Here is a 17,385-nt window from a genome sequence, read left to right as displayed (position 1 = left end):
TACACCACCACCCTCCTAATTATAGTCTACAGTATTGGAGACTAAGGGCTCCTGAGAGCATGTTTTATCATTGTATTGTGGCAACACACACACGCACGCACGCACGCGCACGCACACGCACACGCACACGCACACGCACACGCACACACACACACACACACACACACACACACCATGGTTACTTTTGGGGACATTACATAGATTTACATTAATTTCCTGGAGATTTACCTTAACCATAACCACTACTTGCTTAACCCTAACCTTAAGCTAACCCCAAGCTTAACCCAAAAAGACCACACACACACACACACACACACACACACACACACACACACACACACACACACACACACACACACAGAAAGAGCGCTCCTCAATTAGAAATAGGCAGTGGCTGTATTAAAACTACCGACTTCACATAAAGAGGTCGTTTGTTGTGGCAAACATGGTACTTATTTACATGTGACAAACAAAGAAATTCTGAGACAGAAATGACCAAAGTGATAAGTTAAGAAAGGCGAGGTCTCTAACTGTCTTGTGGAATCACTTGATTTTCCTTGATGATGATAGACAACAAAAAGGCACTGTGGGAACTGTAAACAATACGCACCGCAAACGATGGTGAGTCGGGTATCATGTGATGGTGCCTGAAACTCTCTTCCTGGGAAGCGGAGCAAACAGGGAAGTGTGGTGGAAAGGCAGAGGCCCAACTGATAAACAGAGCGACGGGGTAATGTACATAAAGTCTTGCTGCGTCGCTCTCAGGAGATGAAAAATGAGCTTGTCTGCATGTAAACTGTGGTTGGAAAACAACAAAAGCTGCTGACTAATTGTAGTGGTGTGTGGCAAGGTAGGGACGCCCTGTCATTTGGGCCCTTGCCTATGCAGGGAGGCCTCTCTCTCCTAAACATGCTCCCTTTGTCTGTATATAGCAGGACCGTGCCTCTAAATGTAGTTTTAGACTCCAAAGTATTTCAACTCAGAAGCTGAATAGTATCCTCTTATATTAAATTAATATAAATATCCATCTGATACAATAAAGCCTTTAGTTTTAACAAGTGAATTAAAGACACTGTTAATCTGCACATGTACTGCCATTATCTTTTAATAATTAGGTGGGAGTGTAAACTTTTAAAGCCATTCTCCTTTCAGAAATCTTCTTTGCTTATTTTCCTTCAGTTGGGTGTTTCAGTTTCACTGTGCACAATGATGTATGAACAGAGTTTGACAGTAGAAGAATTCATCTGTTGAATGGGGAAACTTTCTCTGTGCTCACCTTAAATCTGAATTTAAGCCATGTAACTAGTCAGGAGCCAATTATGGCCAGGTGTGATGTGGAAACATGAAGCCAACAATGCACATACACTACACACAGTACAAATCAGACACATAATTATTCAAAGCAGAATTTTTATATCTTGAACCAAGTTTGGAGAGGAGCATGTGTCCATATAAAAGTGCTTTTATAAAATATAAACAAGGACTACACTTGGCATGCAGGTAGTCAATCCTCTGACAGGACAGTTTTAATAGTAACCACTCAGGACAAAACACTTGCATCTCATCCATTTATTTGCAAAACAAGAGCAACAAACATAAAAAATAACACTTAAAATAGTGTTTAAGATTTAAAAATGTTTAACTATAAAATAATCAGTTTCTTTTGAGTCCACTGATAATCATGTCTGGACATGATCTGTCCAGTCATGTATTTGCTCTATTTTATTGAGGCTTTCCATAGACATCCTTCATCTTAGGGCATCGATTCGTTCACTCTCCATTGACATCCGATTTGTTGTCCTTGATGAGCTTCTTGTTTTGTCCGCTGAAATACTTCTCTCTGAAGGCGTTGTGTCCCTGGTAGGGGCTAAAGTGTGAGTCTGCGAGATGAGACAGGCTGTCTGATTCCTGTAGAGAGACAAATTTAGAGATTACTGCGCTAAACATGTTTAACATGATTAACTTAAGGTGTTTCCCCAATAACTCAAACAATAAGAAACCATTTCGTTCAGCAACATGTATTTTGTTTCTCCACTGCTTTAATGGTGAAAAAAATGTAAGACTATATCCAGCTTCCTGACATAACTGGATAACAGGCTGCTGAAAGTTATTCTTTTTCCCCAAATGAAACACATGTTGAGACTAAAATTGGTATTACAATATTAATATATATACAATATGAAGGTCAATCAAAATTAAAATGGAAATAGCTTTCAAAGTTTATCTCCCATTTCCACTAAGTGAAGCAACACCCAGTGCAGGTCGGCCCAAACTGGTATCACAAGGTTTGCATACTTTTTCCATGTTTGCATGTAGGAACATGACTGTGCTCTTGTATTTTAGCAATGTATATGAACTGTTATGAATCCCTACAGTTAAACAGTTTGTCTTGGCTGTAAGGTAGTCACTGGTCAGTGGAGGGATGAAAGGGGGAAAGAGAGATGCTGGGAAGAGGAATAATGAGGTGAGCTGAGTTGAAAGTGATGACTCCAATGCTGGGGCCTGTAATTTGTCAGCAACACCTCTCTTTTGCTTGCTGATGCTGCCAAGCAACCTGGAAACAGTTTCCACTCTGAAGGAAAACTCTGGGTAACAAGGCTGACAACCTGACCATGACCTTACAATTAATAAGGATGAAGAGACAAAACTACAAACAACCTAAAAGTGTGGAAATCACCACTCAACCTTTGCCAACAAACATACATATGGAGGGCTATGTACATTTAGTGTTAAATTAGGCAAATAACGAGGAGTTTACTGCCACCAAACACATTATGTCATACCCCATAAACTAGAGAAGTGCACTAGTTAAACAGGAAACGTTTATAGCAATTAGACCCACCCCTTTATCATCAAAACACTGAAACAGTGTAGACACATGCACATGTATCATAGGCACACACACCTAGCTGTGAACCCTGGTGAATGAGTGGAGGTAGGGGCAGATTGAGGCCTATTTTTTAGATGGAAAAACTCTGCGACCTGAGATAGATACCAGTCAGATAACATCAAACAACTGTGTGTTTGCTTGTGCGTGTCATACAGGGCCCTTTATGGGAGCAATTTGCGGTTTTGAAGTGGAATGGATGTCAGATCCAAAGATGGATTGTTTTCATACGATGTGTGATTAAGCCATTTAGGGTTCCAGTATAAAAGAAATGAGCCAATCACAGCCAGATGGTGAGGATTTACCCCAGACAGACAGAGAGACACCATCACTTCCATTGGGATGACATGTTAAAAACACACACATATGCACACGCTGCATACATTGACATGATACATACTTGTGGTTACATATACTTTCATTGGCTATGAACTACACATAAAAACCATGAAAGAACATGCACACACATGCTCTCATTTTACATAAACTCATATCTGTGTTGCTGGTCATGCTCACACATACAAAAAACAGTAAACAAATTCTGCAGCACACGCAAGTTGTTACTGTGCAAACACGTTCATGCCATCTAGAACTATGTAACCACAACACATAGTGTGACTGAAAACAATGTATTTAGAAAATCGTGCTTCCAATCAAAGGACAAACTAAATTTGATTATATGGTCAACTGAATGGTCATACACACATCAGAAGAAAAGTGAAAGTTTTACATCTCATAAAATAATTTTTTTCTGCACATTAACCATACAACAATCTTAGTAAATGTTTTGTAAAAAAATGTATGCAGAAATGCACTGTTTTTGTCAATGAGGGGACATGACAAAAAGTCAAGCATGCATACAAATGCATTTTTACATATGCTCAAACCCTTGCAGGACTTCATGCAAACCAGAGCTGCAATTAAAAACTTTTTTTTTATTATCGTTTAATCTGCTGTTTATGTTCTCAATCATTTTGTCTGAAAATACTGAAAATGTCTATTGTGATTTCCCAAACTGCTTGTTTTATCTTACAAACATTTCAAAACCAAGCCTGTTCAAAAATATTCTGTATCAAAGAAAAGTCCTCACATGGGAGAAAGTGTATGAAACAATCAATCCACAGCTGCCAATTAATCTTCTGTTTTTCAACTTTTTTTCACATCTAATTCAAACACATTCAGACACACACCTCTGGCTCCTTGATCTTCTCCATGGTGATCAGGCGTCGTGACGTGTGGCTGGAGAGAGTCTGCTCACAGTTGCTGATGAGCCGGAGACATGGATGAAGGGGAATCATCTCCTCACAGTACCTGGAAAGGACACGCATAGTAATTAATCAGTGTCTAAATGGAAACAGCGGAAAGAGGCGAAAGGTCAAGCAGACGACTTTTAAAAAAAACTGGGCAATGCTGTTGAAACGACAACTTAACTCTCTGTAACGCTCACTTCTCCATCAATGCGTCTTTCTGTTTCTCTTTCACCAATTGAACACTATTCGATCAGTGTAGTGTAACCACGTCTGGAGGTAGCTCATTTTGCACAAGGATGAAGGTGGAAAAAATGACTCTGACATGACAGGTCGACTGCAGACTCTGTCATCACCAGCCGGGCCAGGTTAGGGCCTATTAACAGCAGATGATGTACAGTATGTGTTTGCATATTTGTGTCAGTGGCACTTTCTCCTAACCACCATCACAGTAGCAACAGTCCCGACTCAAAGCCAGATTTGCACGTTACTGTTTGTCTGCCCCGTTGCCATGGCTGCATGTGGGCCTCTGCAGCCACGGGATGTTTGGTCGTCACGGTGACTAGCGGGCGATGCAGCCAGGAGATAATTCCCTCCTGCCAATCAGGTGGAGAGATGTTGGAGCACCGGACCTGTTGAGCTGGTGTAAACTTCTGAGTGGAGACAGGGGATGTCCTCCGCCTTCAGAGCTTCTTTTTCCAGTTTGCCTTTTTAAAGGGCGCTTTCACACAAAACGCTACTGTTCACATGCTCTTTCTGTGTCACGCTAGTTTAAACAAATACTTTTTTTAAATTTTTTACCATGAGGATGATTTTCCCATTTTTGTTTAGTTTAGCTAAGAATTACAGTTCTGGAACTGAAATCTCCTTATTTCATGACACTTCATAAAACACAAGGAAAAGTTATTTAAAAATGGATAAAAGATGAAAGAAGTTATGTTATCTTTCCCATTATATTTAAACCTCTTTATTTAACCACATGCAAAATCTGATGCTGAAGCTGCTGTTGGACCGTGACCCAGTAAAAGTGCCACTACATGAGCAATTAGCCAAAATGTCAAGAAACTTAAATATGGAATGATTATAAACATAATTTACAATCCATCAATGACATAAGTATCGCCTTACTTCGGACAATAAAGCCACTTCATTTCTTTGCTTCACTTGTTTATGTTGTAATTAGGTCACTTTAATGCTGTGATGACTGATATTCAGTCATCTGTCTTGATTCTTTTTCTTCATTTATTTTTTTTGAGGGGAGAAAGGGGAAGAGAGTTCAAGGGGTCTGACCTGGTCTAGACGCCGTAATTTGCTGAGAGGACTTTGTGTCACCTGTCATCACACACACACATATACACACATAGCCTTCCCGGTCTCATAAAGCAGGCAAATGCACACAATCCCCACTGTTTCTATCACAGCCAAGGCCACAGATACACACATATGTGGGGGTGACAGAAACCTGATATCTCCCATGTAGAGCCCCAGATTAGGCCCAGGAGACAGGCTACGTCTGGACATACACACACACGGACACACACACCAAAAACGCACATGCGATTGTAGACACACACACACACACACACACACACACACACACACACACACACACACACACACACACACAGACCGCAGAGACAGATAGTTCACATCTCTGACTTGCCTGGCCTCAGACGTTTATTTTGGCATGGTGCTCTGACAGGCGCAGAGTCAAGCACCGGTAGATGAGTAGCAAAGACAAATGTGTGAACATGATGACACACATGTATGCATGTGCTCATATACAAGACCACACACATTCATATATTCATATACACACAAATGCACAGGGGCATAAACAAAGGTCCACAGGTTTGTGCATGTGCTCTCTCCCTCACACACACACACACACACACACACACACACACACACACACACACACACACACACACACACACACACACACACACACACACACACACACACAAAATTGAGAGGATACATTATTATCTCATCTCCTTGCCGGTCTTATAATCAGTGACCAGAAGGAGTCTCAGCGCTGCAGGGGTTTTCTTCCCCAAACGTCCGTTGCTGCTACTGTCTGTTGTGGTTCATAATGTTACAGCCAAACACCTGCAAGTGTGGTGGAATGGACTCAAACTAGTCCACACCAGAGGTCTGTAAAGCATGTAGCAACTAACTAATTAGTCAAGACTAGTCATAAACAGTTATTCACTACTGTTTGTGTCATGTTTACATTGCCTGACAAACTCTATTAATTATAATAGTAGCAATAATTAGACTTTCTTGAAGATATTTTTACATTCTATCCCTTGTTTTTTTCATGTTGTTTGATTATTTGTGGAGTTAAGTAGGCCAACAATAGATATGAAGTTTGCTGTTCTAGTTCATGGTATAAGTCTGCCCCCTATTGATGCAAATTATGATTGAAAAAAAAGTGCCTTTTCTTTGGCCTGTGAACTTCAAGTCCTCTTTAAATCTAGTATCAAAATCAAATAGTATCATATAAATCAATAATTTGACACAGGCCCAGTTTGACTATTCAAAAGATAATAAATAACAGATAACGGTTTGCTTTAGTAGGCCTGGATGATTACTGAGGAAGGCTACAATCTCTCTTGAAGCAAGCAGTTTTCATTTGAAGATTTTGTGATGAAGAAGAAAACTACTGAGAAAATGATGAGTGCATTAGCTGGCTCATCATTCTGAAGCACTTAATGTCTGTATACTCACTCTGGTCTGTAGATGGGCAGCCAGTAGACCAGCCTGCCGCCTATAACCAAGTGATGGGCAGAGAAGTTCAGCAGGTCTGTGAAGATGTCGCTAAGGTGGTACGACTGTGAGACTGGGACGTGAGAATCTGTATAGCTGGACAGAAGAATAAAAATGAACAGGCTTAGACATGTTTAAACATTTCAAATCAATCCCTTTTTTTTGCACTCGCCTACTGCATTCGATAGGGAAAGGTTACAGAGAACAAACCTTTTTGAAGTAAAATCATTGCCTGTGAAAGGTCTAAAGTGCAAATGTCGGTAGAGAATAATGTGAGCTTACACGCCGTCAGGTGGTTTATTATTGTCTTTGTGGGAGCCTGTTCTCCTTGTGGACTCACGGATGCCATATGGGGCTGACAACAAAAAGGGTACACAGGAATCGCAAATGAGAAAAAAGAAGGAGAGAATTTCAACAGTTATGAGAGGCACTGAAAGAGCTCCATCTTAAAAAACAATAAACAACGGGATTTACAAAAAGACTTCAATGTGAATCACATATTTTCAGCACGCACAAAGTGTAAACTGTGGTCTTACTAAGAACGAAATCAGAGCTTACGATCAGTGATGATGGCATCAAACAGAGCAGCATTCCTCCACACAGCCTTGGATGCATCAGACACCATCACATCCAAGTACGTCTTCTCTGTCCCATACTGCCGTAGGTTGGCTCTGATGTTCTCATCAGGTCCTCGCCACTTATGGTTTTTACGGCTTGACCTACCTGGAAGAAAAAAAGGGTACTTTTAGGCACATTTGAAAAATAGCTGAAATAACGCCATATAAATGTTTAAGAAATCTCAGCTGAAGAACCACGTAGACAAAACTCACCTTTGCCGTGAATAGTGTTGTAATCAATATCTGTTCCGCAGACATAAGCTCCAAAATGAGAACACGCTACCAACAGGCTCCCTAAAACAGATCAATAGACAAACTATTTAAAAGCATGTACTAACGAACATTTCCCCAAATGTGTGTCCGTCTATGTGTGTATGTGTGTGTGAGAGTGTGAGAGAGATAGATTTCACTCACCGGTGCCGACAAACGGGTCAAAGACAAGGTCGTTCTCTTTGACTTTAGCCTGGTTGGTCATGATGAATGAGAGGCCTGCATCCATACTGGTGTTTCCTATGAAGTGTCTGTTCTTCACACTGTAGGAGCGAATCAGTTCACGCTGTCCATCTGCCACCTGGTGCAGATCAGTCAACACAGATGAAAAGTGTTGTTACAGCAAGTTGTCACAAATTAAAGAATGTTTTGGGCCTACAGATGGATAGCAGTGATTTGTGAAGTTACTTTGTAGTTTTTTTTCTCTGCTGTAAAAGAAACATCTCTTAAATTAATTTATTACCAGTGGATTTTTTATTACTATTATCAATGTCTCTCACCCATCGGCCAAAATAGATGTAATTTGGATGCTCAGGGATGTTGTTAGGGTCAGTGCCGTAGTCTTCCAGCAAACAGAAGATGTGCTGAGGGCTTTTAAGACTCACTGTGCCCCCAAATGGAAGATAGTCCATAGCCTGGTCACGCAACACACAACAATAAACAATATTTTGAACATATACACATGCAAATAAAAAAGATGGTAGTACAGTAAACACACTCTTTAACAAACATATCTAAATACTCACGTCAATTTTTTTGATTCTGTCTGGAAACTCCAGAGTTTTATTGAAGGTGTACACATTGATTCTGTATGTCGAGTCTTTCTGCATGAACGCTGACTGCGGGGGAATGTGGGAAAGTAAACACAATAGTTTTCATATGATACGTCAGCAAATAAGATTAAATAGCAGAGACTGGTCTGTTCAACATAATGGCACTAGAAGCTATACAAGAGCATCACCAACCATGTTCTCTGACGGGTAGTTCAAGAGGGATGTTTTGAGCTCGTTGTGTGTTTTTCCGCGGCCCCATAGTTCAAAAGCAGACCTGGAAGAATAAAACTACATCTACATCACAGCCACTATAGTTCAGAAGATACTGACAAGGCCCCAGACTGGAGGAATAATGGGAATTGAGGTGTGTACAATTTGAACATTCATAGGAGCTCAAGACGTGTGATCAGCATATAAAAGTAGATATAAGTTCATCCTGAGACACCCACAAAGTCGAAACACTTACTTTGCACAAACAGATCTGGCCATGATGCCACAGACATCCTCCTCACACAAACCATCCAGACACCAGAAAGGAGACTAGAGAGAAAAAGTGATGAGAAGGGATGTGAGGGTTGGGAAAAAGAAGTCTAAATGACAGACAACTTCTGATATATCTTATGTTAGGAATGGAAACCTTTTCTTTGAAGTTCTCTCCAGGACAGAAGGGTTTTCCTCTGAGAGCCAGCAGAGCCTTTATCTCCTGGAAGAATGAGAAACAAAAACGACAAATACAGATTTCACAGGTACCAATGAATATCTTTGGATTGTTAAATGTTAGTCAAGACAAAATAACACATTTGAGGATGTCCCCACAGGCTTTGAAAAATCATGCATGTTATATTTATACCTCAATGTTTTCTTTAACTTCTTGTTGGCATCAACAACATTTGAATGTCCCTTTGAGATTAATAAAGTATCTATGTTTTGTATGTGTTTTTTTCATTTTCACTATTTTAACAACAAATTAATTAATCAAGAGAAAAAAAACTACAGATTGATCAGTAATGCAAATAAGTGTTAGTTGCACACAAAAAAAGTCAAATAGTCAAAATTGATGCAGATGAGGCTAAGATGAACAATAAACACTGTATTCTGCAAATGATTAACACAGCATTGCTTTATTTGGAACTCCCATGACTGGTATATGACCACGCCTTTCAAACTCAAAACCTCCACAAACCTTCTGTGATAACTTTTAGGTCACCCAAAAATAGTCAGTCAGCATTTGGTTGTACTATAAAAAAAACCTCTAATCAGTCGGATGTACAGTTTTAAAGTTTTAATGGTCTTAAGTTCATCAAGAAAGAAAATCAGCTTTAATATTAGCACAAGTAACCATAGACTGTAAATGCAATGTGCTAACCAAGCTAGCAGCTAGCACTACAGTCAACTCCACCCTTTAATCTTAATATGAACACTTCTCATCACTTCTGGCTCCATAAACCCAACATGGTGACAGTCAATAAACCAAACTCGAGGCTTCAAAACACAAGTCCAATATGGGTGATGTTACGGTGGCTACGTCCATTATTTTTATACAGTCTATGCTTGGAACAGATGGACATGGGAGAGGGATTCAGTTTGTTGCAACCTGCATCCTCATCGCTAGATGCCACTAAATCCTGTACACTGGTCCTTTAATGTTAATATGCAGTTTATGACGGTGAATACTATTTACAGAAGGGAGTCCGATAGAGACATGTGTTTATGTTTCTGTTTATTATAATAAAACGAAGCCTATATTAAATTCCAACACACACTTACAGTTCTGACTCAGCTTGAGTTAGCATTCAGCTAACACACCAAAATGAGCTGTGATGTTACACACACCATGTTCAGCTGTTTCTTTCTGATAATCACACTAACACTCACAAAGACAGCTACACAGGATTAAGACCAGTCTGTGAAAGGTTACCGGTAACCTGAAGTCCAGATGATCTTGGGCAAGATGAAATAAATACTTCAAGCATGATCGCTCTGTGGAGGTCCCCATATTTGTTGCAGATTCAAAACACGTCCGGCTAGAAACCGGGCTGTGAAACTGCTGAGTTCCGCTGGCGGGGACAAATCACCATAAATGGCAGAAGAATGGAGTTTTTCTCTTCCAGTTTAATATTATAAATAATTGGAATATTCAATAATTAGAATTAGCATTTTAATTGTGAAATGTTTTGTTTTTTATGTATGCTTTCTATACCAGGCTGTTATTCTGAGAAATGTAATATCATTGGTGACATGGTTGAAGTTGCAGTTTGTTTGTATAATAATTGAATTATTAGCATGCCACGTACTGGCAACTATTTGTCATCAATAGATTACTATTCGGCTTTTGCGTGTGTGGATAAACTTCTTTCTCCTCTCCTATCTATAATCTGCTTTACTTCAGAGGCACCTTGTCATGTCCACTCTCTCGACTATGATTGGTTGTCCTCTAACAGGCTACTGGCCGAGATAGATGTCAATCACACCGGTTTTTCCTCAGTCGGGACAGAAGAGCATCCACGGTGTTTTTAGTGTCAGCAGTGCTGCTGTATTGTGTTGGTTTGTTTTTGTTTTTGGTACCACAGGACACTTTACACATTGGGCTACAATGAAGCATTACTGCAAGTGAAGAGACCACCGACTCAGAGGGTGTTATGTAAGTTAAACCATGTTTGACAACTGTTTACTGTCAAATCTCTGACAGGTTAAGATTTACCTTACAAAGAAGGATGTTCAGTCTCTCTACTGTAGTTTGAATGATTGACTGATTTGTAGAATATTAATAATATCGTTTTCCCTTAATTTTAATAAACTGTCAAATAGAATTTGTTGTTTGAATGGTAGGTTACTGCTGATCAGCATTTACCATAGATTTATATATACAGCTAAATCCCAAGAACATATCAAATGCATTACAATACTACAATAATATGGACAGTAGTTTAGCTTGAAATCTACTAACTATTCAGATCTTTCAGGCAGTGGTTTAAAAAAAATAAAATAAAGCAATACAAAAGCAGTAAAGGTTTATTATGCAGTGAGTATAAAACTGCATTTTCAATGTATACTTTAGTTAATTTAAGCTTTGTAATCTTTTCCTCAATAGAGCCACTGACTAGAACAAACATCCCCATCATGGAAACTGAAAATAACGTCCCTGCTCCTGCTCAGTTCAGTGACGACACTGCAGCATGCATCGTTTCTGTGAAAGGCTTGAAGGATAACTGGCAGAAGTGGTCTGATGAGCACCAGGAATACCAGAAGCATAATCCCTTCAGTCACGACACCAGGCCCAACGTAGTGGTCCCTCAGAGGGGGCAGGACGACTATGGGAGGCCCCTGCAGGGCTCTTTGACCGAGCAGCGGGGGAAGGATGCTCACACACACATCAGCAGGGAGGTTGAGGAGCTGTGTGAGGTGATAAGGAACATCGGAGAGCAGAGAGACAAAAAGGGGGCTGCAAACGGCATCGATGGGAAAGTGATCACTGTAGAATTTGGGAAACTGTTTGAGCATTATGTGAGTATCTCTAATAAACTGGTGGGGATTCTCCTTCGAGCACGTAAGCAGAAGCTGGTTGACTTTGACGGGGAGATGCTGTGGCAGGGGAAGGATGATCGTGTACTGATCACTTTGTTGCAGTGAACAAAAACTTGAATTTTCCCTTCATTCGTGTGGCACGCAGCACATACAGAGACATGCACTGAGCAACAGGTATGGCAGTGCTCACTGAAGTGAACGATTGCATGGGGATGACACTACACTTTTTTTCTTTTATCACTTAATGACGCCTTTGTTAAGAGGAATACGCTTTTATTTTGCTCATGCACGTAAAAGCCACAGTGGCAGAGAATTCAAAGCTCCACTCTGAGGAAAGTACAGTAGGAGTATCTACAGCCCAGAGTGCAAATATATGCAGGATGTAGATACAAGAATGTAAAAAACAGTAAAGAAATGAAGTGAAGTAGGTTAGTCACAATTAAAAACAGTCACAAATTTGGGTCATATCTGAGGAATTTCCAATTAGCACTATTTCAAGAGGTCTGGCCATCATCAGTATGTTGATATGTGAGTTTTTTAAAACACACATACTGCTCCATAGGCCAGATCATGTGAAACTAAAATGCAGGTTCATCAATAAAAAGTGTAAAAATCATATTTCAAGTTACGAAATGTGATGGATGTACTAAACTTCAACATCAAAAAATAGTAGTGGTGGTCACAAGTTGAAACTGAACGGCAGGGATATCATGTATGTTCAACCTAAGATTACCTAATTCATTGCAGTGTTTTATGGAGTGACTTGGTTTCTTGAAATATGTTCATGTTTGAACATATTTTAAACCCTGTTGTTCTTTTCTGAGCAAACCCTTTCTCCGTATTTTCCTACAAGCTTTTCAATGTAGGGAAAGTAGATGAGTGAGCGACTGAAATGAAGACAGAGTGGTTAATGAGACTGAACCACAGCCAAAGAGAACATGAGGCTACCTGTGACAGATTATATGGTGCTATAGGATGAACTTGATCCGACGTGGCTTGGATGTTTCGGCGCATGTATATATTACAAGTGTGCTTTTTAATTTAGGCAGCGTCATTACAGCTTGAAACTAAGCTGTACCTGAAGGACACTAGAGATGGGTGTACAACAAACTAAAAATGCTGCTTTGATGTATGTGTGAGAGAGTGAACACCTGCTGCATGCAAACTAATGACCTACTTAAACATCAGCGTCAGTAGATTGATAAATTAACTCAAAGTACTGTTGATGGTATTATGGAAGTTTATGCTTGAATAAAAAGATGAAGAAAGGGAGGAGTCAGCATTCTGTGAGTTATTGTGTTACTGCGGATGCTTTATTAACTCTAAGCACTGACTGGTGTAGTTTGACTAATGACTGGGAGAAAGAGAGTGTGTAAAATGATTAGACTTTACACCGATAGTAGTAAGTCAATGTAGCTAAAAAAATCATAGCAGCAATATATTATTTATTTAAATTAACATTTCTTACAATGCAACCACTTTTATACAGCAGATACAGTATGATTTCATATCTTTACATTCCATTAATATATATCAAGTACCCACTTCATGCACCATCCACTTAGTTCTTAATTGACTTTTACACAGTGGATGAAATCAAATATGAGTCCAGCATGTATCAACAAATACCCCACGTACTTAACTTTCAGTGTTAGCGGATTACTCAGGTGCTTCAACAATGAAGAAGCCTTGTTAATAGTTAATGAGGATGTTACTCAGTGCTTTGAAACATGTCAGCTACACTGCAAAAATCAGTAAAGATTCAACATAGTGGAGGTAATCATTGGAGAGGTCTATTTTATCATGTCAGAATAGGAATTATATAAATGTATTTTCTTGTAGTGCTTCAATTACAGTACTTTTTGTTACATGAATACAATCAGATGTGCAAAACTCTAAAGTAGTCCTGCATGTCCGGAAATTAAACAGCCTGTGAATCTTTGAGGAGTTGATGATGAAATAATGAATATGCGGAGTAATACAATCATCGATCAATCAATGCCTTCAACATTTTCTTTAGTGATTTGAATGTCATTGTATGATAATTGGTCCATAAAGTAAATTATATTTATTTTAATGTGCAGAATATGATGGGGATTAAAATCACTTTTTCTGTAAAAACATTAAAAACTGTTTACTTGTGATCTTAGAACCTTCCTGTGACATGGCTCAAACTGCACTATCAAGAAACACAATCTGGCTTCATTCAAGCTTTTACTTCAAGTCTGATACTAAAAAGAAATCAAGCGTTGCTTCATTACAAATGTTTCACCAGTTTAAAATATTGTGATTGGCCAAACAGACAGCAACTTCATGTGCTGAAGTCATCCAAAAGGCATCTGCAAGGAGGTGAAACCATGGATGTCTTAGTCACCTCGTCACAGTTGAAAGAAATGGATGAACAGCACCCCATCAGTTAGTCTCTCCTTTTGAGTTCAGATGCTCAATCAGCTGGTCTGCCTGCAAAACATTAGCACATGTGGACAGAACAGAAATCAGACTGATAGTGCTGCTGCTGCTGCTGCTGCTGCCTGCCCATTAAAACTCAAAAGGACACACTTAAATATGGTAGAACTGGTTTACTGTCACTGAGAGAACTACTAAACAAATCTGTGATTATCTGTTGACTATGTGGATATACAGTATGCTATCCTCCAGTTCAACAATACTGTTTTTTACACTGCATTTCCCCTGTGTATTTTAATATTAAGTATAAACCAAAAGATCATTACTTCATGTTTTATACACTGATAAATTATTTAAAAAATTGTATAGAGAAACTGAACACACTGCAATAAATTTACACTTGATAATGATGCCTTTTCTGTTCTTCTAATAATTCTTTGACCTTTTTGTCTGCCTGGGGGTACAACATTTTAGGATTGAGAACCAATAAATTAATTTTTCCTAATCCTCACATGTACAATAACAGTTTTACTGAAACAGTGTAAATTACGGAGAGGCGGCTTACTGTGATAAACCAATAGGAGTTGAGTCTGTAGAAGAGGCGGGACATGAAGCCCATCTGACTTTCAGGTGCCAGGACATGAAGGTGTAGGTGTGTGACAGAACAGAATGGGGGCCAATGGAAACCGAACCTGCAGGCAGAGGAAGACGCTTTACTCCATACCGGCTCACTCTTTTTTAAACATATGATGAGGTTTAGAGGCTCCACAGCGAGGATGTGTACTCAGTGCAACAGTCACCCTAACTGTCATGAATACAAACAACAGATATTTGATCAAAGCTAAACAATCACTTGATTACCGATTAATCAACAGTTTAGAAGAATATCTCTTGACAATTTCCTACTACTGTACTACTGTTCATAAAAGTAGACACTGTGATGAGGTGTGCACACAGGTATCATGTTTATCAGTGCCTGGCATCACTGTGTGTTCTTTGTTCTTCTAGGTCGGGTGTTGATTACTGAAACTGATTGTTATTAAAGGGACAGTTCACCTCAACAGTTACTGTTTGTCAACAGAAACCTGAACTGACCCTTAACCTGAGGTTAGTGAAAGTGAAAAATCAATTCATTGAACATGTTTGGGGATGTTCACCTTGCTGAAGTCATATTGTAGCATTTACATTCATGAGCTTATCTAATAATGTAAGGAGCTGTGTATGTAGCCCACCTGACATCACTGAAGTCTGTTACGTTGTTTTTTTGCAGGATCTCCTTCCCTGTGTCGACCAAGCGCTTCACTGGTTATGACAACAAAAACATTTTAAAAATCATTTTTGCATATGATGCAATTTGCCATTTCTTATGAAGAGTATTGCTTTTAATTCTACCATATCAACACAAAATAGCAGCCACCATATATTGTCATTTATGTGTCATTGCTGTATCCTTGACACAAAATATTATTTCAAGTCCACAGGATGAGTTAGCAAAGAATTATCAGTAAAGTTGTCTGAGTTGACAGTAATATAGAAACACAGTAGAACTACAACACAGTGTGAGCTTTTCCACAAGTATCAGTATTAAAGATTGTCATGTTAACTTTACCCAGAGGCACGTGTTCTTTGCTGAGGGATTTACAGTTCCCAACATGTTTGGTTGGGACGACCAGGTAATGGTGGGGCGCTCCAGGTTTGATGTCTCTGAAACAGGAAATGTCCTCATCCTGCTAGGAAAATTAAATACAAGTTTAACTTCAGTTTTAAGACTGGGGGGATAAAAGGGCTAGGACTGTATTATTCACCTCAGTAAAGCAAATGTTACTGACTTTGGGGGGTCCTTTGTTGTAAAAAAGCAAGACACATCTGAGCTTTGTATGACTGAAGGACATGAGGACACGGCTAGTAGGCTACATGTCTGAACAGGGTGGACACAAAATGTACATACAGTATAATAAAAAAAATAATAAGGCACACCTTATAAAACGATACACCAGCAAGTCAGCTATAGCACTGTACAGTTAAGACTTGATAGTCTCAACGAAAATCAAATATTAGCAGCAACATCCTCTTACAGCCACTGTTTGTTACAGACAACTGGAAAACACAGGGGTTAATAACAGCTGGCTAACGCTAGCTGGCTAAGCTAGCTGTATTATTGTATCATGACAATATACTCACACAGTGAAGAAGCTCCGTGCCCATTTCATTGTTCACAATCTTGCAGAAAATACATTTCTTGTCATATCCTTCTGCTGTGTCGCAGCTAGTTTTGTTAATATCGACTTGTGCCGGTTGTGTATCCTCGACTCCTGCCATTGTTGTTTGTTAAAGATGAGACCAGCACAGTCGATCCCAGAGGACATCGAGCTCACAGGGCCAACCGATAGATTACCGATCTAGATGGGCAGTGTAAGCGAACAACTCTGCCACCAGGGGGCGATTTTGTGCAACATCTATACATATTCAATTCAATTGAATTCATTTTACTAGCTCTGTGTCAAATATACAAAATCTTCCAATATCTTTGTCTAACTTTTTAAAAAACGTTTTCTTCGAAATTCTTTGCAATGATTTTTCAGTTGAATATGATTGAAAGAGGGTTGATGGAGGGTGGCTGGTAAATGACCTGGATTTGAGCGAACAGCAATTTATTTTTTGTTATTTTTAGCTCTTCTACTTAGTCCCTCAAAGAATAGGACAGTTGTTGCTGTGGTATGTGGTCCAAATAAAAAAGGAAGGACACCTGAGGCCATAATGATTCTGATGTCTGAGATAAACAACATTGAAGAACGGGTTCACAATGATTCAGCTCCGTCTTAAAACAGACAGGTGCTAGTGGCTTTTTTTCATGCAGTTTTCATTCCTCCTGTCTATACTGGCCATTA

General features: G+C 39.4%; 3 protein-coding genes across 5 annotated transcripts; 1 reads left to right on the top strand and 2 right to left on the bottom strand.

Annotated features, from left to right (window-relative positions):
* Positions 1-1,499: 1,499 nt before the first annotated feature.
* trmt11 (tRNA methyltransferase 11 homolog) lies at positions 1,500-10,574 on the bottom strand. 3 transcript variants are annotated; one of them, XM_062422527.1, is made up of 13 exons: positions 10,485-10,574; positions 9,204-9,269; positions 9,033-9,106; positions 8,759-8,840; positions 8,540-8,632; positions 8,294-8,428; positions 7,938-8,094; positions 7,737-7,817; positions 7,465-7,629; positions 7,189-7,261; positions 6,868-7,002; positions 4,078-4,198; positions 1,500-1,908 (listed from the first exon to the last, which is right to left on the bottom strand). In XM_062422527.1, the coding sequence occupies exons 1-13, from the start codon at positions 10,560-10,562 to the stop codon at positions 1,771-1,773; spliced, it is 1,398 nt and encodes a 465-aa protein (XP_062278511.1). In that variant the 5' UTR covers positions 10,563-10,574; the 3' UTR covers positions 1,500-1,770. The 3 variants fall into 3 exon arrangements, with proteins under 3 accessions (XP_062278511.1, XP_062278512.1, XP_062278513.1); XM_062422528.1 differs by having other exon boundaries at positions 10,492-10,553; XM_062422529.1 differs by having other exon boundaries at positions 10,442-10,515.
* Positions 10,575-11,686: 1,112 nt separating this feature from the next.
* On the top strand, positions 11,687-12,196 carry si:dkey-29b11.3 (actin-binding Rho-activating protein-like). The gene has a single exon (XM_062422432.1). The coding sequence runs from the start codon at positions 11,687-11,689 to the stop codon at positions 12,194-12,196; it is 510 nt and encodes a 169-aa protein (XP_062278416.1).
* Positions 12,197-13,491: 1,295 nt separating this feature from the next.
* hint3 (histidine triad nucleotide binding protein 3) lies at positions 13,492-16,816 on the bottom strand. The gene is made up of 5 exons (XM_062422752.1): positions 16,679-16,816; positions 16,107-16,224; positions 15,730-15,799; positions 15,063-15,189; positions 13,492-14,551 (listed from the first exon to the last, which is right to left on the bottom strand). The coding sequence occupies exons 1-5, from the start codon at positions 16,814-16,816 to the stop codon at positions 14,504-14,506; spliced, it is 501 nt and encodes a 166-aa protein (XP_062278736.1). The 3' UTR covers positions 13,492-14,503.
* Between the last annotated feature and the right edge of the window lie 569 nt (positions 16,817-17,385).

The sequence above is a fragment of the Scomber scombrus genome, chromosome 7, assembly GCF_963691925.1.
Source record: "Scomber scombrus chromosome 7, fScoSco1.1, whole genome shotgun sequence".
NCBI lineage: Eukaryota > Metazoa > Chordata > Actinopteri > Scombriformes > Scombridae > Scomber > Scomber scombrus.
Note: the sequence above shows the minus strand (reverse complement) of the source record. Positions and strands in the feature narration are given on the sequence as shown.